The sequence below is a fragment of the Nerophis ophidion genome, linkage group LG22, assembly GCF_033978795.1.
Source record: "Nerophis ophidion isolate RoL-2023_Sa linkage group LG22, RoL_Noph_v1.0, whole genome shotgun sequence".
In the NCBI taxonomy this organism is placed as follows: domain Eukaryota; kingdom Metazoa; phylum Chordata; class Actinopteri; order Syngnathiformes; family Syngnathidae; genus Nerophis; species Nerophis ophidion.
In genome coordinates this window covers 1,180,184-1,204,792 of record NC_084632.1, presented here as the reverse complement: position 1 = coordinate 1,204,792, position 24,609 = coordinate 1,180,184, and the positions used below count along the sequence as shown (strand labels likewise).

At 40.6% G+C, this 24,609-nt stretch overlaps 2 protein-coding genes across 5 annotated transcripts in view; one reads left to right on the top strand and one right to left on the bottom strand.

Moving 5' to 3' along the window:
• Nucleotides 1–20,487, top strand: part of atpaf1 (ATP synthase mitochondrial F1 complex assembly factor 1) — a 32,104-nt gene extending 11,617 nt beyond the window's left edge. For 2 of the 4 annotated variants that reach the window (XM_061882939.1, XM_061882942.1), the window contains exons 9-10: nucleotides 1,681–1,903; nucleotides 12,356–12,818. In XM_061882939.1, the coding sequence (XP_061738923.1) occupies nucleotides 1,681–1,854 (174 nt within the window). In that variant the 3' untranslated portion in view covers nucleotides 1,855–1,903; nucleotides 12,356–12,818. Of the gene's footprint in view, nucleotides 1–1,680; nucleotides 1,904–12,355; nucleotides 12,819–17,460; nucleotides 19,230–19,867 lie in introns of those variants that run through there. The other 2 variants (XM_061882940.1, XM_061882941.1) reach the window with 2 other exon arrangements.
• The window catches only part of rhpn1 (rhophilin, Rho GTPase binding protein 1), a 38,230-nt gene continuing 22,585 nt past the window's right edge, over nucleotides 8,965–24,609 (bottom strand). Inside the window, exons 9-16 of the mRNA XM_061882938.1 lie at nucleotides 22,772–22,959; nucleotides 22,548–22,704; nucleotides 20,421–20,546; nucleotides 17,875–18,069; nucleotides 17,724–17,800; nucleotides 17,509–17,655; nucleotides 12,543–12,695; nucleotides 8,965–12,459 (exon numbers count right to left, since the gene is read on the bottom strand). Coding sequence (XP_061738922.1) covers nucleotides 12,250–12,459; nucleotides 12,543–12,695; nucleotides 17,509–17,655; nucleotides 17,724–17,800; nucleotides 17,875–18,069; nucleotides 20,421–20,546; nucleotides 22,548–22,704; nucleotides 22,772–22,959 — 1,253 coding nt within the window. The 3' untranslated portion in view covers nucleotides 8,965–12,249. The remainder of the gene's footprint in view (nucleotides 12,460–12,542; nucleotides 12,696–17,508; nucleotides 17,656–17,723; nucleotides 17,801–17,874; nucleotides 18,070–20,420; nucleotides 20,547–22,547; nucleotides 22,705–22,771; nucleotides 22,960–24,609) is intronic.

Below are 24,609 nucleotides of genomic sequence, written 5' to 3'. Positions count from 1 at the left end.
CATGGAGCTAACACATTTTTAAAAATGTGAATTTTTACAATAAAGGTCAATGGAACAATACATATTTTAGATATAAATAACAGTCGAACCCTTTATTCATTGTATAAAAATACTGAAATCCAATTATTTGGTGCATTTGCAAACAGCCAAAATGATGTACAAAGCAAACTATTAACTTACTACTCATAAATGGACAAAAATGATTCCCAACCTACGGGAAAATGCAACTAAATGTTGTGCATGCATATAAATATTTTAAGACCTTTTTTAGTAGGAGTGTAACGGTTCGTGTATTTGTATTGAACCGTTTTGGTACGGGGGTTTCCTTTTGGTTCGGACGTGTACCGAACGAGTACAAACACTAGCAGCGACCGGGCTAGGACAACATGTAAAAGCCAGAGCTGGAAGACCCTCCAACTGAATGAGTTTTGTTAGCAGACATATTAAGTAGCGTACTGCACGTTGTGTAAACATTACACACACGGCATGCTAGCAGCGACCGGGCTAGGATAGACTGACCATACCTCCTCTTTTCAGCGGACATGTCCTCTTTTGCAGGGCTGTCCGGGTGGAGTTTCTTAAATGCCTCAAATGTCCGGCGTTTTAAGTTAGGGTTGTGTGTATTTTCAGGGTTAAGAAGGGGTTAAAAACAAAACAAATAGTGCACGCAGCAGCACTGGTGAGGGAGGGGCAGAGACAGAGAGAGTTATGATAAACGCGCATGCGTCGTCAGGCTCTGCTTTTTATCCATTGATTTATCAGATTTTATTTTTAGCAGGGGTGTCAAAAGTGTGCCCCGGAGGCCATTGGTGGCCCACAGCTAATGTTTTAAAGGCCCACGGCACATTCTAAAACTACATTTAAAATAAACAAAAACATAAACAAAAGTGAAATAAAAAAGCTTGAAGGTTAAATGTCATTTAGAAAAAGTTGCAACGTTGACTAATAAAACAAAGCTGTTTTATTTTCTTTCAAACTGTCATTGCTTAAAACATAATATTGAATCAAAATCAATGTTATGAATTATTGAGCTATCCAAGGTTCCCATTACTTCACATCAAATATTCCACTTAGAAAAATATTTTTGGAGGAAGGTTTTGCAAATTTGTTAAATAAATAACCAAAAAATTTATATTTTGTTGTTTTCTTACTGTACTGAAAATGAACCAAACCGGGACCTCTGAACCGAGGTACGTACCGAACCGACATTTTTGTGTACCGTTACAACCCTACTTTTTAGTATATTATTATCTGGCCTTAAATCATGGAATTATAGTTTGAGAACGTGTTTAAACTCAGAGTTTACAAAGCATAAAGAAGAAGAATTCTGATAAACGTTTTGACATTTATTGAAACTTGAAATAATCTTATTTGTCTCATTATGTGAATCATAACTTCTTTATTTATTGTTTATGGATTTATTATTTATTTAATTACTTATTAAATATATTTATTCACTGTTGTGTTGCAGATTAACTACAAACAAACGTGGTAGGAAATGCTATGAAACGCAAAGTGGAAGGATTAAATAAACTATGCTTTTTTCTTACTCAGTTTTGGACATGTAATGAGAAACTGGAAATGCGATGTATCATTTTGTAATTGTATGCATATGCAAATAACCACAACCATAGACTGTTAGATATGGATGACATTTTGAAAGTCAAACTCTCCTTTCAGACCGTCCACCAAGCTCAGTGCCTGGCCAATCAGGTGCAGCTCTTTTACGGCACGCAGAGGCAGGAGACGCACCGCTTGGTGGAGACCTTTAACCACCACCCTGCCCATTTCAAACACATGGCGGTCATAGCCGAGCTCGAACACAGCGGGCTCGGGTCGGCACTCTCCAAATAGAGAAGGACCAGGACTGAGCCGAGATCAAGCACGCCATCATCAACTACAGGTACCACAGGAAAACCACCTTATTTAAGCAAATAAACTGGAAATTATGAGTGGAAACCAAAGGATTATGAGCGGAAACCGGATCCACCTCAGCTACATTTTTAGCTTCATGGCTGTAAGTCCTCATGTGCATCTTAGTTCTTACATCTTCATGTTGTCATTGTAGAAGTTTGAGGGAAAGAAAGAACTGTATACATTTTGAAATATGCCTGAAACAATATGTAAAAAAAAGTAAAGCGCTGGGAATACCTTCTTAATGTAAAGTAATAGTTTACTGTGTTCTACTTTTAATCATAATATTGTTTTAAAATATTACCAGTAAAAACTTTAGATTGTAATAAATGGAGATGTTCTCTAAAAAAGTAAATACTCTTAAAAGCAAGAGTATATAAGTCAGTTAACAGTCAATTAATCAATCTATTATTTTGATATAGCCCTAAATCACGAGTGTCTCAAAGGGCTGCACAAACCACAACAACATCCTCGGTAGAGCCCACATAAGGGCAAGGAAAAACTCACACCTAATGGGACGTTGGTGACAATTACAATGATGACTATGAGATATACTAACACACTCAATAGTCGGTCTCCATCTTGGCTACGTGGCGCAAAGGGAGGGACTAACTTGAGTGGTTGCAATTCATTAGTAGAAAATAGAGGGAAAAAGTCAAATATTGTAGTCATTGACAGGAAGAGAGGAGTGATTTGCTGGAGTACAACCCAGTATACTTATTGAAGTATTTGCTGGAGTACTTCACGGCATGGAGTACAACCCAGTATACTTATTGAAGTATTTGCTGGAGTACTTCACGGCATGGAGTACAACCCAGTATACTTATTGAAGTATTTGCTGGAGTACTTCACGGCATGGAGTACAACCCAGTATACTTATTGAAGTATTTGCTGGAGTACTTCACGGCATGGAGTACAACCCAGTATACTTATTGAAGTATTTGCTGGAGTACTTCACGGCATGGAGTACAACCCAGTATACTTATTGAAGTATTTGCTGGAGTACTTCACGGCATGGAGTACAACCCAGTATACTTATTGAAGTATTTGCTGGAGTACTTCACGGCATGGAGTACAACCCAGTATACTTATTGAAGTATTTGCTGGAGTACTTCACGGCATGGAGTACAACCCAGTATACTTATTGAAGTATTTGCTGGAGTACTTCACGGCATGGAGTACAACCCAGTATACTTATTGAAGTATTTGCTGGAGTACTTCACGGCATGGAGTACAACCCAGTATACTTATTGAAGTATTTGCTGGAGTACTTCACGGCATGGAGTACAACCCAGTATACTTATTGAAGTATTTGCTGGAGTACTTCACGGCATGGAGTACAACCCAGTATACTTATTGAAGTATTTGCTGGAGTACTTCACGGCCTGGAGTACAACCCAGTATACTTATTGAAGTATTTGCTGGAGTACTTCACGGCCTGGAGTACAACCCAGTATACTTATTCAAGTATTTGCTGGAGTACTTCACGGCATGGAGTACAACCCAGTATACTTATTGAAGTATTTGCTGGAGTACTTCACGGCATGGAGTACAACCCAGTATACTTATTGAAGTATTTGCTGGAGTACTTCACGGCATGGAGTACAACCCAGTATACTTATTGAAGTATTTGCTGGAGTACTTCACGGCATGGAGTACAACCCAGTATACTTATTGAAGTATTTGCTGCAGTACTTCACGGCCTGGAGTACAACCCAGTATACTTATTCAAGTATTTGCTGGAGTACTTCACGGCATGGAGTACAACCCAGTATACTTATTGAAGTATTTGCTGGAGTACTTCACGGCATGGAGTACAACCCAGTATACTTATTGAAGTATTTGCTGGAGTACTTCACGGCATGGAGTACAACCCAGTATACTTATTGAAGTATTTGCTGGAGTACTTCACGGCATGGAGTACAACCCAGTATACTTATTGAAGTATTTGCTGGAGTACTTCACGGCATGGAGTACAACCCAGTATACTTATTGAAGTATTTGCTGGAGTACTTCACGGCCTGGAGTACAACCCAGTATACTTATTGAAGTATTTGCTGGAGTACTTCACGGCCTGGAGTACAACCCAGTATACTTATTGAAGTATTTGCTGGAGTACTTCACGGCCTGGAGTACAACCCAGTATACTTATTGAAGTATTTGCTGGAGTACTTCACGGCCTGGAGTACAACCCAGTATACTTATTGAAGTATTTGCTGGAGTACTTCACGGCATGGAGTACAACCCAGTATACTTATTGAAGTATTTGCTGGAGTACTTCACGGCATGGAGTACAACCCAGTATACTTATTGAAGTATTTGCTGGAGTACTTCACGGCATGGAGTACAACCCAGTATACTTATTGAAGTATTTGCTGGAGTACTTCACGGCATGGAGTACAACCCAGTATACTTATTGAAGTATTTGCTGGAGTACTTCACGGCATGGAGTACAACCCAGTATACTTATTGAAGTATTTGCTGGAGTACTTCACGGCATGGAGTACAACCCAGTATACTTATTGAAGTATTTGCTGGAGTACTTCACGGCATGGAGTACAACCCAGTATACTTATTGAAGTATTTGCTGGAGTACTTCACGGCATGGAGTACAACCCAGTATACTTATTGAAGTATTTGCTGGAGTACTTCACGGCATGGAGTACAACCCAGTATACTTATTGAAGTATTTGCTGGAGTACTTCACGGCATGGAGTACAACCCAGTATACTTATTGAAGTATTTGCTGGAGTACTTCACGGCATGGAGTACAACCCAGTATACTTATTGAAGTATTTGCTGGAGTACTTCACGGCATGGAGTACAACCCAGTATACTTATTGAAGTATTTGCTGGAGTACTTCACGGCATGGAGTACAACCCAGTATACTTATTGAAGTATTTGCTGGAGTACTTCACGGCATGGAGTACAACCCAGTATACTTATTGAAGTATTTGCTGGAGTACTTCACGGCATGGAGTACAACCCAGTATACTTATTGAAGTATTTGCTGGAGTACTTCACGGCATGGAGTACAACCCAGTATACTTATTGAAGTATTTGCTGGAGTACTTCACGGCCTGGAGTACAACCCAGTATACTTATTGAAGTATTTGCTGGAGTACTTCACGGCCTGGAGTACAACCCAGTATACTTATTCAAGTATTTGCTGGAGTACTTCACGGCATGGAGTACAACCCAGTATACTTATTGAAGTATTTGCTGGAGTACTTCACGGCATGGAGTACAACCCAGTATACTTATTGAAGTATTTGCTGGAGTACTTCACGGCATGGAGTACAACCCAGTATACTTATTGAAGTATTTGCTGGAGTACTTCACGGCATGGAGTACAACCCAGTATACTTATTGAAGTATTTGCTGCAGTACTTCACGGCCTGGAGTACAACCCAGTATACTTATTCAAGTATTTGCTGGAGTACTTCACGGCATGGAGTACAACCCAGTATACTTATTGAAGTATTTGCTGGAGTACTTCACGGCATGGAGTACAACCCAGTATACTTATTGAAGTATTTGCTGGAGTACTTCACGGCATGGAGTACAACCCAGTATACTTATTGAAGTATTTGCTGGAGTACTTCACGGCATGGAGTACAACCCAGTATACTTATTGAAGTATTTGCTGGAGTACTTCACGGCATGGAGTACAACCCAGTATACTTATTGAAGTATTTGCTGGAGTACTTCACGGCCTGGAGTACAACCCAGTATACTTATTGAAGTATTTGCTGGAGTACTTCACGGCCTGGAGTACAACCCAGTATACTTATTGAAGTATTTGCTGGAGTACTTCACGGCATGGAGTACAACCCAGTATACTTATTGAAGTATTTGCTGGAGTACTTCACGGCATGGAGTACAACCCAGTATACTTATTGAAGTATTTGCTGGAGTACTTCACGGCATGGAGTACAACCCAGTATACTTATTGAAGTATTTGCTGGAGTACTTCACGGCCTGGAGTACAACCCAGTATACTTATTCAAGTATTTGCTGGAGTACTTCACGGCCTGGAGTACAACCCAGTATACTTATTCAAGTATTTGCTGGAGTACTTCACGGCCTGGAGTACAACCCAGTATACTTATTCAAGTATTTGCTGGAGTACTTCATGGCCTGGAGTACAACCCAGTATACTTATTCAAGTATTTGCTGGAGTACTTCATGGCCTGGAGTACAACCCAGTATACTTATTCAAGTATTTGCTGGAGTACTTCATGGCCTGGAGTACAACCCAGTATACTTATTCAAGTATTTGCTGGAGTACTTCATGGCCTGGAGTACAACCCAGTATACTTATTGAAGTATTTGCTGGAGTACTTCACGGCATGGAGTACAACCCAGTATACTTATTGAAGTATTTGCTGGAGTACTTAACGGCATGGAGTACAACCCAGTATACTTATTGAAGTATTTGCTGGAGTACTTCACGGCATGGAGTACAACCCAGTATACTTATTGAAGTATTTGCTGGAGTACTTCACGGCATGGAGTACAACCCAGTATACTTATTGAAGTATTTGCTGGAGTACTTCACGGCATGGAGTACAACCCAGTATACTTATTCAAGTATTTGCTGGAGTACTTCACGGCATGGAGTACAACCCAGTATACTTATTGAAGTATTTGCTGGAGTACTTCACGGCATGGAGTACAACCCAGTATACTTATTGAAGTATTTGCTGGAGTACTTCACGGCATGGAGTACAACCCAGTATACTTATTGAAGTATTTGCTGGAGTACTTCACGGCATGGAGTACTACCCAGTATACTTATTGAAGTATTTGCTGGAGTACTTCACGGCATGGAGTACAACCCAGTATACTTATTGAAGTATTTGCTGGAGTACTTCACGGCATGGAGTACAACCCAGTATACTTATTGAAGTATTTGCTGGAGTACTTCACGGCATGGAGTACAACCCAGTATACTTATTGAAGTATTTGCTGGAGTACTTCACGGCATGGAGTACAACCCAGTATACTTATTGAAGTATTTGCTGGAGTACTTCACGGCATGGAGTACAACCCAGTATACTTATTGAAGTATTTGCTGGAGTACTTCACTGCATGGAGTACAACCCAGTATACTTATTGAAGTATTTGCTGGAGTACTTCACTGCATGGAGTACAACCCAGTATACTTATTGAAGTATTTGCTGGAGTACTTCACGGCATGGAGTACAACCCAGTATACTTATTCAAGTATTTGCTGGAGTACTTCACGGCCTGGAGTACAACCCAGTATACTTATTCAAGTATTTGCTGGAGTACTTCACGGCATGGAGTACAACCCAGTATACTTATTCAAGTATTTGCTGGAGTACTTCACGGCCTGGAGTACAACCCAGTATACTTATTCAAGTATTTGCTGGAGTACTTCACGGCCTGGAGTACAACCCAGTATACTTATTCAAGTATTTGCTGGAGTACTTCATGGCCTGGAGTACAACCCAGTATACTTATTCAAGTATTTGCTGGAGTACTTCATGGCCTGGAGTACAACCCAGTATACTTATTCAAGTATTTGCTGGAGTACTTCATGGCCTGGAGTACAACCCAGTATACTTATTGAAGTATTTGCTGGAGTACTTCACGGCATGGAGTACAACCCAGTATACTTATTGAAGTATTTGCTGGAGTACTTAACGGCATGGAGTACAACCAGGTATACTTATTGAAGTATTTGCTGGAGTACTTAACGGCATGGAGTACAACCCAGTATACTTATTGAAGTATTTGCTGGAGTACTTCACGGCATGGAGTACAACCCAGTATACTTATTGAAGTATTTGCTGGAGTACTTCACGGCATGGAGTACAACCCAGTATACTTATTGAAGTATTTGCTGGAGTACTTCACGGCATGGAGTACAACCCAGTATACTTATTGAAGTATTTGCTGGAGTACTTCACGGCATGGAGTACAACCCAGTATACTTATTGAAGTATTTGCTGGAGTACTTCACTGCATGGAGTACAACCCAGTATACTTATTGAAGTATTTGCTGGAGTACTTCACTGCATGGAGTACAACCCAGTATACTTATTGAAGTATTTGCTGGAGTACTTCACGGCATGGAGTACAACCCAGTATACTTATTGAAGTATTTGCTGGAGTACTTCACGGCATGGAGTACAACCCAGTATACTTATTGAAGTATTTGCTGGAGTACTTCACTGCATGGAGTACAACCCAGTATACTTATTGAAGTATTTGCTGGAGTACTTCACTACATGGAGTACAACCCAGTATACTTATTGAAGTATTTGCTGGAGTACTTCACGGCATGGAGTACAACCCAGTATACTTATTGAAGTATTTGCTGGAGTACTTCACGGCCTGGAGTACAACCCAGTATACTTATTCAAGTATTTGCTGGAGTACTTCATGGCCTGGAGTACAACCCAGTATACTTATTCAAGTATTTGCTGGAGTACTTCATGGCCTGGAGTACAACCCAGTATACTTATTCAAGTATTTGCTGGAGTACTTCATGGCCTGGAGTACAACCCAGTATACTTATTGAAGTATTTGCTGGAGTACTTCACGGCATGGAGTACAACCCAGTATACTTATTGAAGTATTTGCTGGAGTACTTAACGGCATGGAGTACAACCCAGTATACTTATTGAAGTATTTGCTGGAGTACTTCACGGCATGGAGTACAACCCAGTATACTTATTCAAGTATTTGCTGGAGTACTTCATGGCATGGAGTACAACCCAGTATACTTATTGAAGTATTTGCTGGAGTACTTCACGGCATGGAGTACAACCCAGTATACTTATTGAAGTATTTGCTGGAGTACTTAACGGCATGGAGTACAACCCAGTATACTTATTGAAGTATTTGCTGGAGTACTTCACGGCATGGAGTACAACCCAGTATACTTATTGAAGTATTTTACTGAAAAGAATGAAGTGTAAAAGTTCATGACACATTTGCTGACTCACAAGCTGTCAGTTTGCATCATTTGTGTTCCACTTTTCATACACTAAGAAGGTACAACAATAATTATGAAGTACAATTTTAAAGATGTTTATTAAAAAAAACATTGAAGAAGAAACATGAAGTTCACAGTAAAAAACAACACTGCTTTTGTGTCCTCGCACTGATACTAGACTTGACTTCAACTGAAGCTAGGCATTTTAGTTTATGTTAAAAAAAACATGTTCTAAAAGTTATTATTCGTTGGCTGTAAAAAAAAAAAAAAAAAACATTAGTTCAGTGGAAAGATTTTTTTTTAAACAAAATTACATTAAAAACACTGCTAAAGAAAAAGTATAACAAAACTGAATCGCGCTTTCCAGTTCCCGTAACATACTGTTTTACATTTATTGAATAAGATTGTTGACTTTATTATTATTATTATTATTATGTCTTCCTTACTATGCACCACACAGGGATGAGTACCATTCACATTTGAACCGATATGGTACCAACTCCTGGTACCTGGGGATTGATACAAGTACTCAACAGTACCAGTTTTTGGTACTGTTTGTGTATTAATCAATATTGTCTGTTTATTAAATTAGATTTTTTTTAATTTAACATGTACTGTGATGAGGTGGTGACTTGTCCATGGTGTACCCCGCCTTCCGCCCGAATACAGCTAAGCACCCCCTGCGACCCCAAAAGAGACAAGCGGTATAAAACGGGACGGCTGGAATTTAGCATGTAAAAAGAGCTGATCATAAAAGTGCAGTCCAGGTGTTATTTCCTGTTTGAGCCCCATTTGCAATTACAACTAGTAAGTTGAATGTGGTGTTGTGCCCTACAAAGTGTTATACTGTAAGTATCGTGCTGATTATACACCAGCTTTTTGATTTTGGCATCTATTTTAGTTGTAGTCGTCATGACTAAATTTGGAGGTGTTGAAATCACAATGTAAAATCGCTCGTGCTAATTGTAGCCTGTCTATGGCAAATCCAATGTAAACTAGCATCAAGCTAGCACATTTTGGTAGAGTGGAGCCTTACTTTACATTTAAATGTTTTCTTCCAAGTACTTGCTTTGTATCTGTCTGTAAATTGCAACATTTTTTAGAGGGAGTTTGGCTGAGTGACGTCATGTCCAACAAAGCCTACTATAGTACCAGATCCAGTACCCATCCCTAAGATCAATACATGTCAAATTTGATAAGTGAAGTGAATTATTTTTACATAGCGCTTTTCTCTAGTGACTCAAAGCGCTTTTACATAGTGGAAGCCAATATCTAAGTTCCATTTAAAGCAGTGTGGGTGGCACTGGGAGCAGGTGGGTAAAGTGTCTTGCCCAAGGACACAGCGGCAGTGGGGATCGAACCTGGAACACTCTAGCAACCGAGCTATACCGCCCCAATAACTGTGTCTCAAATGGACTACTCGCGTCAGTACAACTTCCGCAAGTATACTGTGTACAGTGTGCTTAGTTCCTGAATAATTTCAGGTGAGTGAAATGACATCACAATATTTACCTTCGGTTTTTTACCTCCTTTATAATTGTGAACGGCAACGACTATAATTAATCCCGCCCCTTCCTTCCAGGCAAGATGGCGACATTTACCACTTTGAGTAAAGATGTCCGATTATGGCTTTTTTGCCTGTATCCGATATTGTCCAACTCTTAATTACCGATTCCGATATAAACCGATACCGATATATAGAGTGGTGGAATGAACACATTATTATGCTAATTTTGTTGTGATGCCCCACTGGGTGCATTAAACAATGTAACAAGGTTGTCCAAAATAAATCAACTCAAGTTATGGAAAAAAATGCCAACATGGCACTGCCATATTTATTATTGCAGTCACAAAGTGCAGCATTTTCTTTTAACATGCCTCAAAACAGCAGCTTGGAATTTGGGACATGCTCTCCCAGAGAGAGCATGAGGAGGTTGAGGTGGGCGGGGTTGAGTTGGGGGGAAGGTAAGGATTAGTTGCGGGGGGTGTATATTGTAGTGTCCCGGAAGAGTTAGTGCTGCAAGGGCATCTGGGTATTCTGTGGTTTATGTTGTGTTACGGTGTGGATGTTCTCCTGAAATGTGTTTGTCATTCTTGTTTGGTGTGGGTTCACCGTGTGGCGCATATTTGTAACAGTGTTAAAGTTGTTTATACGGCCACCCTCCATGTAACCTGTATGGCTGTTGACCAAGTATGCCTTGCATGCACTTATGTGTGTGTGAAAACTCATGTGATTGGGCCGGCACGCTAAGGCAGTGCCTTTAAGGCAGGGGTCTCAAACTCAATTTACCTGGGGGCCACTGGATGCAGAGTCTGAGTGAGGCTGGGCCGCGAGAAAAGATTTCTTAACAAAATAAGACAAGTTGGGGTGCTCCTGTGCTCAGAAATGTTGCATCTCACACTATTCCTGGAATTGTATTTTCTCCTCACAAACCTTTCTCTTCACTGCAGGCTTTGAAAAAGACATGTTTGGGGTTATTGAATATATTTGTATTTGGCCCACGCACGGAGAATGTTATCTCCACAATGTGTGTCGCTCCGCTTTTCCTCCCTATAACAACACGGCGGTGGGTGGATAATAGCCGGGAAAGTACCGGGATAACGAGCGCAAAAAAGTGTTATCCGGCGTCATATAGAAATATATGTAGTGTTCATCAAGTGAGCCAATGCAAATTAAACAATAAAAAAAACAAATAATGGTTTGAATATGTCCAGGTTATCGGGGACTGTTATTACTGACGGACAGGTGTCGCGGTGTGACTGCAGCCAGGCACGTAAGAAAACCCTCGTCTCCATGGCAACGTCTCCGTCGCTTTCACTCATTTGCCGCTTTTCCACTAATGCAGGGGTAGGCTACCCAGAACATTGAAAGAGCCATTTTGGAGCCAAACAACACAACGGCCTTCATATAAAACTCGCAGTCAGCACTAACATTAAAATGTTATATAAAGGTGGGGGCCGCAAAAGAAGGTCCCGTCTGAGACCCCTGCTTTAAGGTTTATTGGCGCTCCGTACTTCTCCCTGCGTCCGTGTACACAGCGACGTTTTAAAAAGTCATACATTTTACTTATTGAAACCGATACTGATAATTTTGAAACTGATCATTTCCGATATCACATTTTAAAGCATTTATCGGCTGATAATATTGGCAGTCTGATATTATTGGACATCCCTAATTCTGAGTACTGTATACCATGCAGTTAAAGACTTTAGTGTAAGTATGCTTATTCAACACACTTATGCACTTACAGACGAAGTAAGTATGCAAGTGCACCAGTTGACAGTTTTTTGTAATATTTTCTTTAGCAGTGCTAATGATGACAACTTATATACTTGTTTACTTTTGAAAGTTTTTTTCCAAATGTCAATACATGCCTTCTGTGTCTCTGAGGCTCCCAAAAGACAAAGTGAAAGTGCTTCCAAGTCTCTTAGACGTCACGTTGCTTTCCCTTTTCTTCTTCCTGTTCCAGTTTAGTAAGGAGGCGGAGCTCTGTCCTTTAGCCACGCCCAGAACCCTCTGCAGGGAGTTCTCTTTGTCGCCGCCGTGAGACCCCATGAAGGCTCTCTTTGCCACCTGTTCAGATTGGGGGGGGGGGGCTGTCATGTGACTGTGCCAGGATAATAAAAGTATACAAGATGGACTACAGGAGAAGGTACCTGAGCATCGTGCGAATGCAAGGTAATCACGCTAAGCTCCACCCCTCTGTCGCTGCAGTTCTTCAGCATATTCACCACTTCAGCGTGTTTGGCCCACTTACAGTCCTGTCCATCCACCGCCACGATGTAGTCTCCTTCCCTCAGTCCTGACTCCTTTCAGGAGCAAGTAAAGACATTTATTCATGTTTAAAAAAAACTATGAGATCCAGATATACAAATGAACACCATTTTCTAGAGTAAGGAAGAATAATAAACAGTTATATCGATGTGATTTTATATGGAGATCTTTATGTCAGTGTTTTTCAACCACTGTGAGATTGTCATTTCACCTCTTTGGGTTAAAAATACTTTATGCAAAGCAGTAATTCTAGTCTGCTAATGATGTGTTGTAGTTGAGTGTGGGTGTTGTCAAGAGCTTGGCAAAGTAACCGTGTAATACTCTTCCATATCAGTAGGGGGCAGCGGGTAGCTAATTGCTTCGTAGATGTCGAAAACAGCGGGAGACAGTGTGCAGGTAAAAAAAACCCGTCTAAAGCTTGAAACAAAAATAAACAAAAGGTGAGTGCCCCTAAGAAAAGGTATTGAAGCTAAGCGAAACTAAAACTGGACGGGTTACAAAGTAAACAAACACAGAATGCTGGACGACAGCAAAGACTTGCTGTGGAGCAAAGATGGCGTCCAAAATGTACATCCGAACATGACATGACAATCAACAATGTCTCCACAATGGAGCATAAAAACAACTGAAATATTCTTGATTGCTAAAACAAAGTAGAAATATCGCTCAAAGGAGGACATGAAACTGCTACAGGAAAATACCAAAAAAAGAGAAAAAGCCACCAAAATAGGAGCGCAAGTCAAGAAGTAAAAGACTACACACGCATGCTTGCTTATGCTTTAAAGTCATATCCAACAATTGCAACAACGACTTTCTACTGTCAACTGAGTTTTGTTTTTGAATGATTTCTGCTGGCGGTGTGTCTCCACGTTTTGTCAACACAGAAAATGGTGCCTTGGCTCAAAAAAGGTTGAAAAACACTGATTTATGCAACTAACCAAAACTTGTAGAATGATCTTTTTTTGGGTAACAATCCTTTTTTTTTTTTTACTATTAATTTTCTCTAAACAATGTTTGTAGCCTTTTTACTGTTCAGTGTCGCCCAGTCCTAGTCTTCAGAATTCTGCTCTAAATGTGTGAGGGCAGAAGTAGTCAGCAGTCACGCCCCTATGGTCACACATTCATCCCAGACTGACCAATTAAAAATGTTTCTAACATATTTTACTTTAGTTTAGTCTTCATTTGAAGGGACAATGCACAGAAACACGAAGCTCAAAGACAGATAGATATGTTGTGTACCAGATTATAGCTAAATAGCTCATTTCCATCTGCAGTCCCTGGCTACCTCAATTAAAGAGATACAAAAATCATGCAATAAAATCATACCATATCACGTAATCAAATTAAGAAAAGTCATAAAATTTCCTTTCATGGACACATACTTAATATACAATACAACAATATTGTTTGGAGGAAGCCCCGCCCACAAGATTAAAGTTGAGTTGTAACAACCACAATTACTTGCAACCACCAAAAAGATTTGGAACCCCAAAAAATATTTGTAAACTAAAAGAGTGATTTGCCCCAAAAATTGCAACCCCAAAACAGGTTATGCAACCACAAAAAATATTTGTAACCAGAAAGAAAAAAGATTTGCGACCCCCAAAAAATTGCAACAACCCAAAAGATTTTCAACCACAACAAAAAATATTTCCAACCAAAAAAGTGACTTGCAGCTGCCCAAAAAAATTAGCAACAATAAAACTTAAGCGACTGGGATGAGAATCAGCACCTCCAAGTCCAGAGTTGGCCAGTACAGTTTGGGGCGGTATAGCTCGATTGGTAGAGTAGCTGTGCTCGATCCCCGCTTCTGCCATCCTAGTTGCTGCCATTGTGTCCTTGGGCAAGACACTTGAACCACCTGCTCTCACTGACACCCATCAATCCATCCATTTTTTACCGCTTATTCCCTTTTGGGGTCAAGGGGGGCGCTGGTGCCTATCTCAGCTACAATCGGGTGAAAGGCGGGGTACACCCTGGACAAGTCGCCACCTCATCACAGGGCCAACACAGATAGACAGACAACATTCACACACTAGGGACCATTTAGTGTTGCCAGTCAACCTATCCCCAGTGACACCCACACTGCTTTAAATGGAACTTAGGTATTGGCTTTCACTATGTAAAGCACGTTAAGTCACTAGAGAAAAGCGCTATATAAATATAATTCACTTCAGAGTCCATGGTTCTTGCCCGGGTTGGGGGGAGACCCTGCCCCAAGTGGAGGAGTTCAAGTACCTAGGAGTCTTGTTCACGAGTGAGGGAAGAGTGGATCGTGAGATCGACAGGCGGATCGGTGCGGTGTCTTCAGTAATGCGGACGCTGTATCGATCCGTTGTGGTGAAGAAGGAGCTGAGCCGGAAGGCAAAGCTCTCAATTTACCGGTTGATCTACGTTCCCATCCTCACCTATGGTCATGAGCTTTGGGTCATGACCGGAAGGATAAGATCACGGGTACAAGCGGCCGAAATGAGTTTGGGTCTCTCCCTTAGAGATAGGGTGAGAAGCTCTGCCATCCGGGAGGAACTCAAAGTAAAGCCGCTGCTCCTCCACATCGAGAGGAGCCAGATGAGGTGGTTCGGGCATCTGGTCAGGATGCCACCTAAACGCCTCCCTAGGGAGGTGTTTAGGGCACGTCCAACCGGTAGGAGGCCACGGGGAAGACCCAGGACACGTTGGGAAGACTATGTCTCCCGGCTGGCCTGGGAACGCCTCGGGATCCCCCGGGAAGAGCTAGACGAAGTGGCTGGGGAGAGGGAAGTCTGGGTTTCCCTGCTTAGGCTGTTTCCCCCGCGACCCGACCTCGGATAAGCGGAAGAAGATGGATGGATAGTACAACTACCACATTGATTTGCAACCATAAAAAAGTTTAGCAACAACAAAATTTGCAATGAAAAAAACTTGATGTGTATACATCTAGTCCAGGGGTGTCCAAACTTTTTCCACAGAGTGCCGCACACATAAAAATGTAAGCATGCGGCGGCCATTTTGATATTTTTCATTTTCAAACCATAACAAAATATATGGATTTTGTTTTAATCCTTAGGGCACCTGGGGAGCATAGAGGGTCTCAGTCACTAAAATGATAAAAATAAGTCAAATTGTTATTATTATTTGTTATTTAATGCTTACAGTAAATCCCCAAATCAACTTGAGGTTGATATAAAGTAAAACAAATAAAGTTTTATGCCTTTTCTGTCAAAGACAACTTTGTTTTTTATAGTAAAACTGAACTATGCAGTATTTAGATAGATAGATAGTACTTTATTGATTCCTTCAGGAGAGTTCCTTTATTTAGTAATTAAAGCCCTCAAAGATCAATAATGCAGGACACTATTGATTTTAAATATTTAATATTTTTGAGTAATCACAGTGAAAAGTTGAATAGAATCCTCCAAAATATATTTTAGATCCGAAAGGTTCCCCACTCAAAGTGATACATTTTTATTGTTTTTTTTTTACTTTTAACACTTAAATTTCAAGATCATCTTCCGATATATCTGTCGATTTTAAGTTTGAACTATTATTTTGTTTGTTTTATGCTCATTTGTCAAAACTTTGATGTTTTTAGATGGCAACCACACAACATACAGTGGGGCAAAAAAGTATTTAGTCAGCCACAGATTGTGCAAGTTCTCCCACTTCAAATGATGACAGAGGTCTGTCATTTTCATCATAGGTACACTTCAACTGTGAGAGACAGAATGTGAAAAAAAATCCAGGAATTCAGATTGTAGGAATTTTAAAGAATTTATTTGTAAATGATGGTGGAAAATAAGTATTTGGTCAAGCATTCAAAGCTCTCACTGATGGAAGGAGGTTTTGTCTCCAAATCTTAGGATACATGGCCCCATTCATTCTTTCCTTAACACGGATCAATCGTCCTGTCCCCTTAGCAGAAAAACAGCCCCAAAGCATGATGTTTCCACCCCCATGCTTCACAGTAGGTGTGGTGTTCATGGGATGCAACTCAGTATTCTTCTTCCTCCAAACACGACCAGTTGAGTTTATACCAAAAAGAAGAAGAATACTGAGTTGCATCCCAAGAACACCATACCTACTGTGAAGCATGGGGGTGGAAACATCATGCTTTGGGGCTGTTTTTCTGCTAAGGGGACAGGACGATTGATCCGTGTTAAGGAAAGAATGAATGGGGCCATGTATCGTGAGATTTGGAGCCAAAACCTCCTTCCATCAGTGAGAGCTTTGAATGGTTGACCAAATACTTATTTTCCACCATCATTTACAAATAAATTCTTTAAAATTCCCACAATGTGAATTCCTGGATTTTTTTTTCACATTCTGTCTCTCACAGTTGAAGTGTACCTATGATGAAAATGACAGACCTCTGTCATCCTTTGAAGTGGGAGAACTTGCACAATCGCTGGCTGACTAAATACTTTTTTGCCCCACTGTATGCAATATTTTTTCCACATAAAACATTTATAAGTAATAATTCATTAAAACAGATTATTGATTCATTTTTTTTAAATAGCAATGGAGAATAAAGACAAAAGGAAACAAAAAACTGCCTGGATGGCAGCTTTGTGTCATCATTGCCACTTTTTCTCATTAGATTTCACCTCATTCCACTTTTTTTAAAAGGATTTTTTAATTTTTGCAATACTATCAATTTTGCAAGTTCGTGCAGTCCACACGTGAAGTGAAGTGAACTATATTTATATAGCACTTTACATAGTGAAGCCCAATATGTAATTTTTGGAGTCTATCTCAGCTGCATGCATCCAATGTTGCAAATCATTTTTCTGGTTGCATAAAAAGACATATTTCCCTCCCCAGCTGTTAGAGATCTTCAGACTCAGCAAAAAAGAAAAGGTTTGATCTTACGGCCGCGCAGCCCCCAGGGACCACCCCCGCCACCAACACAGGGGAGTCTCCTCTGAGCGTCAGTCCCAATCCACCTTCTGTCCTCGGGAGGCAAACGGGACGAGCGGGAACCCAGCTCACGCGGGCACAGAACACTGGCAATGGCCCCTGAAGCACAAATAGATGCTCAAACATGAAAACTATAAAAGTCATTTCCGCAGCTTTTGATCACTCACCAATCTTCGGAAGATGTCTTTAACTTGGACGGTAGAAAAGTTGGCTGGGATGATGTCGGGTTTGAGACCACTTGCAGCTGAGGAAATATCACTTGTTCATTCCACTAACAGACCCGTATCATTAGTTGTGATGATATCACTTTACACTTACCTTGGATCTCGGGAGCCTCAGCAGTTTCATCAAAGTCGTCTTCTCGGTCCATTTCTGAGTACTTTTCCAGGGAGCGTTTGTGTGCCACTGATAGAATATCCTGTAAGATGTCCATCTTTCTTAAGATCTTACACAAACCGTGGACTCGCAGCGCCTCCTCGTGTCGCATCACCGCCAGCCGCAAGTGAGCTTTACCTTTAAAAAAAACAAAACACAAATACACAAGTTAGGTATCTCTTCCCAGTCAATCATATTTTCCGGACTATAAGGCGCACTTAAATCCTTTTCCCCCCTCAAAATTGACAATGCATCTAATGTACGGAATAATTTTGGTTGTGCTTACCGACCTAGAAGCAATTTTATTTGGTACATGGTGTAATGATAAGTGTGACCAGTAGATGGCAATCAAACATAAGCGATACATGGAGACTGCACTAACTAGATAGATCATAGGTGTCAAACTCTGGCCCGCCGTGTAATTTAATTTGGCCCTTGAGGTGATATCAAATTAAGATAAGAGCTGGCCCGCCAGTATTATACTGCACCGCATTCACCGCTGATAAAAAACAAAAAAAACTTAGATTTATATTGCGCTATTCTAAACACTCAAAGCGCTCACAGAGAAGTGGGACTCATCATTCATTCACACCTGGTGGTGGTAAGCTACATCAGTAGCCACAGCTGCCCTGGGGTAGACTGACTAATACTCATACTTGCCAACCCTCACAATTTTCCCGGGAGACTCCCAAAGTTCAGTGCCCCTCCCGAAAATCTCCCGGGGCAACCATTCTTCTGAATTTCCACCCAGACAACAATATTGGGGGCGTGTCTTGAAGGCACCGCCTTAAGCGGCCTTTACAACCTGTCATCACGCCCGCTTTTCCTCCACACAAACAGCGTGCCGGCCTGGTCACGTCATATATGCGGCTTTAACACACACACACAAGTGAATGCAAGGCATACTTGGTCGACAGCCATACAGGTCACACTGAGGGTGGCCGTATAAACAACTTTAACACTGTTACAAATATGCGCCACACTGTGAACCCACACCAAACAAGAATGACAAACACATTTCGGGAGAAAATCTGCACCGTAACACATCAGATCAAATACCCAGATCCCCTTGCAGCATTAACTCTTCCGGGACGCTACAATATACACCCCCACTACCACCAAACCCTGCCCTCCCCAAATTTGTATTTAAATTTTATTTGCTATGCCATTGATATTTTTTAATTATTATTAGCAACTGGATTTTGTATGTCACTATAAAGTTCTATAAGCCTTGCTTCTTCAATATTCAATGCAAAACTTGTTTGGTCCCTATTAAAAGGTTCATTTGTTCAACCTTGGCCCGCGGCTTTGTTTACTTTTACATTTTGGCCCACTCTGTATTTGAGTTTGACACCCCTGAGATAGATAGATTGTACTTTATTGATTCCTTCAGGAGAGTTCACTCGGGAAAATATAAATTCCAGCAGCAGTGTACAAAATTGAGATGGAATTTAAAAAGTAAATAATGGGGGTTTAAAAGGAAACAGAAAAATATTACAATAACAGTAATAAAAAGCAACAATGAGAATAAAAATATAACATTAAAATAAGAATATAAGAAGAGAAAATAGGCAGTAGTGACCATGTTATGAAAAAGTATTGCACTGTTATTGTTTTGCATCCCGCCTTTGTAGTCCGTGCAACACCGTAGTCGATAATCTTGTTATGTGATATTCATCCTCCACTGTTGCCATTTCTAATATAAAGTAGTGTAAAGTTCTTACTTATATCTGTCAGTAAACTCGCCATGAAATCGCTAAAACATACCGGTGAAGTGAGTTTACATTATTCACCCAAGGAACTTTATTACTAGATATTCTCGGGACACATTTCCGGATGAGAAGATGCTGCTCCGTTATTGATTGAAGTAAAGTCTGAATGTCATTAAAACAGTTAGCGCCATCTTTTGACACTTCTTCCACTCGCGTCCTTGCAGGCTACGACAAAGATGACGGGGACAAGACGCGGTCGAAGGTGAGGCACGTAAATAGGACCGCCCACAAAAGGGCGCATCCTTAAGAGACTTTGCTTACATTGCATGCATAACAGCCCCAGGCCTATGGACACAACACCACTACACTCAAAGACAATGGGCATATAGACAAACACACATACCCCAACCCCACCCAACTTCTTCACCACAGCTTGATTCCCTGTCATTGTGATGGATGGATGAGTAACACTCTATAGCAGCAGGCTGGCCTCCAGGGCCATTTTTTGGTGATTTAACCCCCAATTCCAAGCCTTGATGTGCCAAGCAGGGAGGTAATGGCTCCCATTTTTATAGTCTTTGGTATGACTCGGCTGGGGTTCGAACTCACAACCTACCCACCTCAGGGCGGACACTCCAACCACTAGGCCACTGAGTAGGTAAATGTATGAAAAAACATAAAAAATAGACATTTCATCAACAAGCGCCTTATAATTTGCTGCACCCTATGCTATGAAAATATGGTACTATTAATATTAGTGTGAATTATTGCACTCACCAAGCTTGCGTCTTTTTTGCGGCTCTCTTAAAAGCATTGGTACAGGTGATTCTGCAGGTATGTTGACGTAGAAATGGAGAAATGCTTTTTCTGCCTCCTCTTCAGCGTCCACGTCTTCTTCAGAGACTACATTCAAATAGAATAGAAACTCATTCCACCTCTTGAAAGAAAATGGGTTCTACTTGTATGTACAAACCCTGTTTCCATATGAGTTGGGAAATTATGTTAGATGTAAATATAAACAGAATACAATGATTTGCAAATCCTTTTCAAGCCATATTCAGTTGAATATGCTACAAAGACAATATATTTCATGTTCAAACTCATAAACTTTTTTTTTTTTTGCAAATAATCATTAACTTTAGAATTTGATGCCAGCAACACGCGACAAAGAAGTTGGGAAAGGTGGCAATAAATACTAAACGAATGCTCATCAAACACTTATTTGGAACATCCCACAGGTGTGCAGGCTAATTGGGAACAGGTGGGTGCCATGATTGGCTATAAAAACAGCTTCCCAAAAAATGCTCAGTCTTTCACAAGAAAGGATGGGGCGAGGTACACCCCTTTGTCCACAACTGTGTGAGCAAATAGTCAAACAGTTTAAGAACAACCTTTCTCAAAGTGCAATTGCAAGAAATTTAGGGATTTCAACATCTACGCTCCATAATATCATCAAAAGGTTCAGAGAATCTGGAGAAATCACTCCACGTAAGCAGCATGGCCGGAAACCAACATTGAATGACCGCGACCTTCCATCCCTCAGACAGCACTGTATCAAAAACCCACATCAATCTCTAAAGGATATCACCACATGGGCTCAGGAACACTTCAGAAAACCACTGTCACTAAATACAGTTGGTCGCTACATCTGTAAGTGCAAGTTAAAGCTCTACTATGCAAAGCCAAAGCCATTTATCAACAACATCCAAAAACGCCGCCGGCTTCTCTGGGCCCGAGATCATCTAAGATGGACTGATGCAAAGTGGAAAAGTGTTCTGTGGTCTGACGAGTCCACATTTCAAATTGTTTTTGGAAATATTCAACATTGTGTCATCTGGACCAAAGGGGAAGCCAGATTGACGTGGACCCCGACTTAAACAAGTTGAAAAACTTATTGGGGTGTTACCATTTAGTGGTCAATTGTACGGAATATGTACTGTACTGTGCAATCTACTAATAAAAGTATCAATCAATCAAGCGAACCATCCAGACTTATCGACGCAAAGTGTAAAAGCCAGCATGTGTGATGGTATGGGGGTGCATTAGTGCCCAAGGCATGGGTAACTTACACATCTGTGAAGGCACCATTAATGCTGAAAGGTACATACAGCTTTTGGAAACAAAATATGGTGCCTTCCAAGCGCCGTCATTTTCATGGACGCCCCTGCTTATTTCAGCAAGACAATGCCAAGCCACATTCAGCACGTTTTACAACAGCGTGGCTTCGTTAAAAAAGAGTGCGGGTACTTTCCTGGCCCGCCTGCAGTCCAGACCTGTCTCCCATGGAAAATGTGTGGCGCATTATGAAGCGTAAAATAGGACAGCGGAGACCCCGGACTGTTGAAGGACTGAAGCTCTACATAAAACAAGAATGGGAAAGAATTCCACTTTCAAAGCTTCAACAATTATTTTCCTCAGTTCCCAAACGTTTATTGAGTGTTGTTAAAATAAAAGGTGATGTAACACAGTGGTGAACATGCCCTTTCCCAACTACTTTGGCACGTGTTGCAGCCCTGAAATTCTAAGTTAATTATTATTTGCAAAGTTTATGAGTTTGAACATCAAATATGTTGTCTTTGTAGCATATTCAACTGAATATGGCTTGAAAAGGATTTGCAAATCATTGTATTCTGTTTATATTTACATCTAACACAATTTCCCAACTCATATGGAAACAGGGTTTGTACTCAAAGTGCTTTGACACTATTTCCACATTCACACACTAATGGCGGGAGCTGCAGTGCAAATCGCTTTTCACGACCCATCAGGAGCAAGATTTAAGTGTCTTGCTCAAGGACACAACGGCTGGGCGAGGTTGGTATAAGGTGGGTATTGAACCAGGAACCCTCAGCCCACACCCCCACGCGGTCCCCAAAGTGGTGTTGTGTGTGCTGTGCTACTCACACGTCTGTTGACACAGCGCCACGGCAGCAAAGTAGTGTGCGAGCGCTCGGAAGTGTTCCGACTTGACGTGCACCACGGACGCCCAGGAAAAGGGAACATAGTCCTTCATCAGCGGCTGCGACATGGCCTGCTGCACAGACAGGTAGCAGTCCGACACCTGCGGGTGCAAAATTGCAAAGGAGTTCCGGTCGCCGTTCCGGTGGAGACGTCAGCCGAGGACTCACCTGTGCGGCCTCCTGTGCCAGAGCCAGCAGGGAGAGGAAGTGTGTGTCCTGCGTGGTGAGTACAGCACGCTCAAACACACACTCCTGCAGCTGGCCCACCATCAGACGCACCAGCATGCACAGCGACGGCCCGCTCATGTCAAGGCTCGGTGCGTTGGAGAAGTTCTCTTTCAGGTAATGAAAAGTACCTGAACACATCAATACAGTACAGTACAGGACAGTACAGTAGTGTGTATGAACATGCTAACAATAACAAAGTACCTGAACACATCAATACAGTACAGTAGTGTGTATGAACATGCTAACAATAACAAAGTACCTGAACACATCAATACAGTACAGTAGTGTGTATGAACATGCTAACAATAACAAAGTACCTGAACACATCAATACAGTACAGTAGTGTGTATGAACATGCTAACAATAACAAAGTACCTGAACACATCAATACAGTACAGTATAGTACAGTAGTGTGTATGAACATGCTAACAATAACAAAGTACCTGAACACATCAATACAGTACAGTAGTGTGTATGAACATGCTAACAATAACAAAGTACCTGAACACATCAATACAGTACAGTATAGTACAGTAGTGTGTATGAACATGCTAACAATAACAAAGTACCTGAACACATCAATACAGTACAGTAGTGTGTATGAACATGCTAACAATAACAAAGTACCTGAACACATCAATACAGTACAGTATAGTACAGTAGTGTGTATGAACATGCTAACAATAACAAAGTACCTGAACACATCAATACAGTACAGTAGTGTGTATGAACATGCTAACAATAACAAAGTACCTGAACACATCAATAGAGTACAGTACAGTACAGTAGTGTGTATGAACATGCTAACAATAACAAAGTACCTGAACACATCAATAGAGTACAGTACAGTACAGTAGTGTGTATGAACATGCTAACAATAACAAAGTACCTGAACACATCAATAGAGTACAGTACAGTACAGTAGTGTGTATGAACATGCTAACAATAACAAAGTACCTGAACACATCAATACAGTACAGTACAGTACAGTGTGTATGAACATGCTAACAATAACAAAGTACCTGAACACATCAATACAGTACAGTACAGTACAGTGTGTATGAACATGCTAACAATAACAAAGTACCTGAACACATCAATACAGTACAGTACAGTACAGTGTGTATGAACATGCTAACAATAACAAAGAAATGGTAACTTTGAGCAAGTGTTGAGCATTTGCCAGCAATAAAAAAATACAAAAAATTTTGCAATTAAACCTTAAATGTCAACTCTATTTTTATCTTATTTTATTACTTGTTTTGTTATATTTCATTTATTTCATGTCTCATCGCCTCATATCTAATGTATATATTTTGTCTTTATATTTTTATTAATATTTTTGGAACCTTTCTATTTTTCTATATATTATGTCAATATATTTAAATATTTTTATGGCCCATCTTATATTTAATTGTATTAATTTGCATTGTACATTTGTCACATTTAATACATTTGTCTTTTTTTTATACTTTTAAGTCAAATCTTCTACAAATTGCGCTCAAACAGAATACTATTCAAAAACCTTTTATTTATCTGTGTAAAACTGTACAGTGGAACACGTTTATGCCGACGCTCTCGGACCAGACCCGTGTTGACAGAAGGAAAATGGCTGTTAAAGTATTTTTGTTAGTTGACATGGTTTTATTTTTATTGATTATTTTTATGTAATCATTCAGAATCTTATCTACCTGAGCTGCTGTGTTAATTTGGTTGTACGTTTTCACAACAATAATAGAATACGATCCGCGACCCCGAAAGGGAATAAGCGGTAGAAA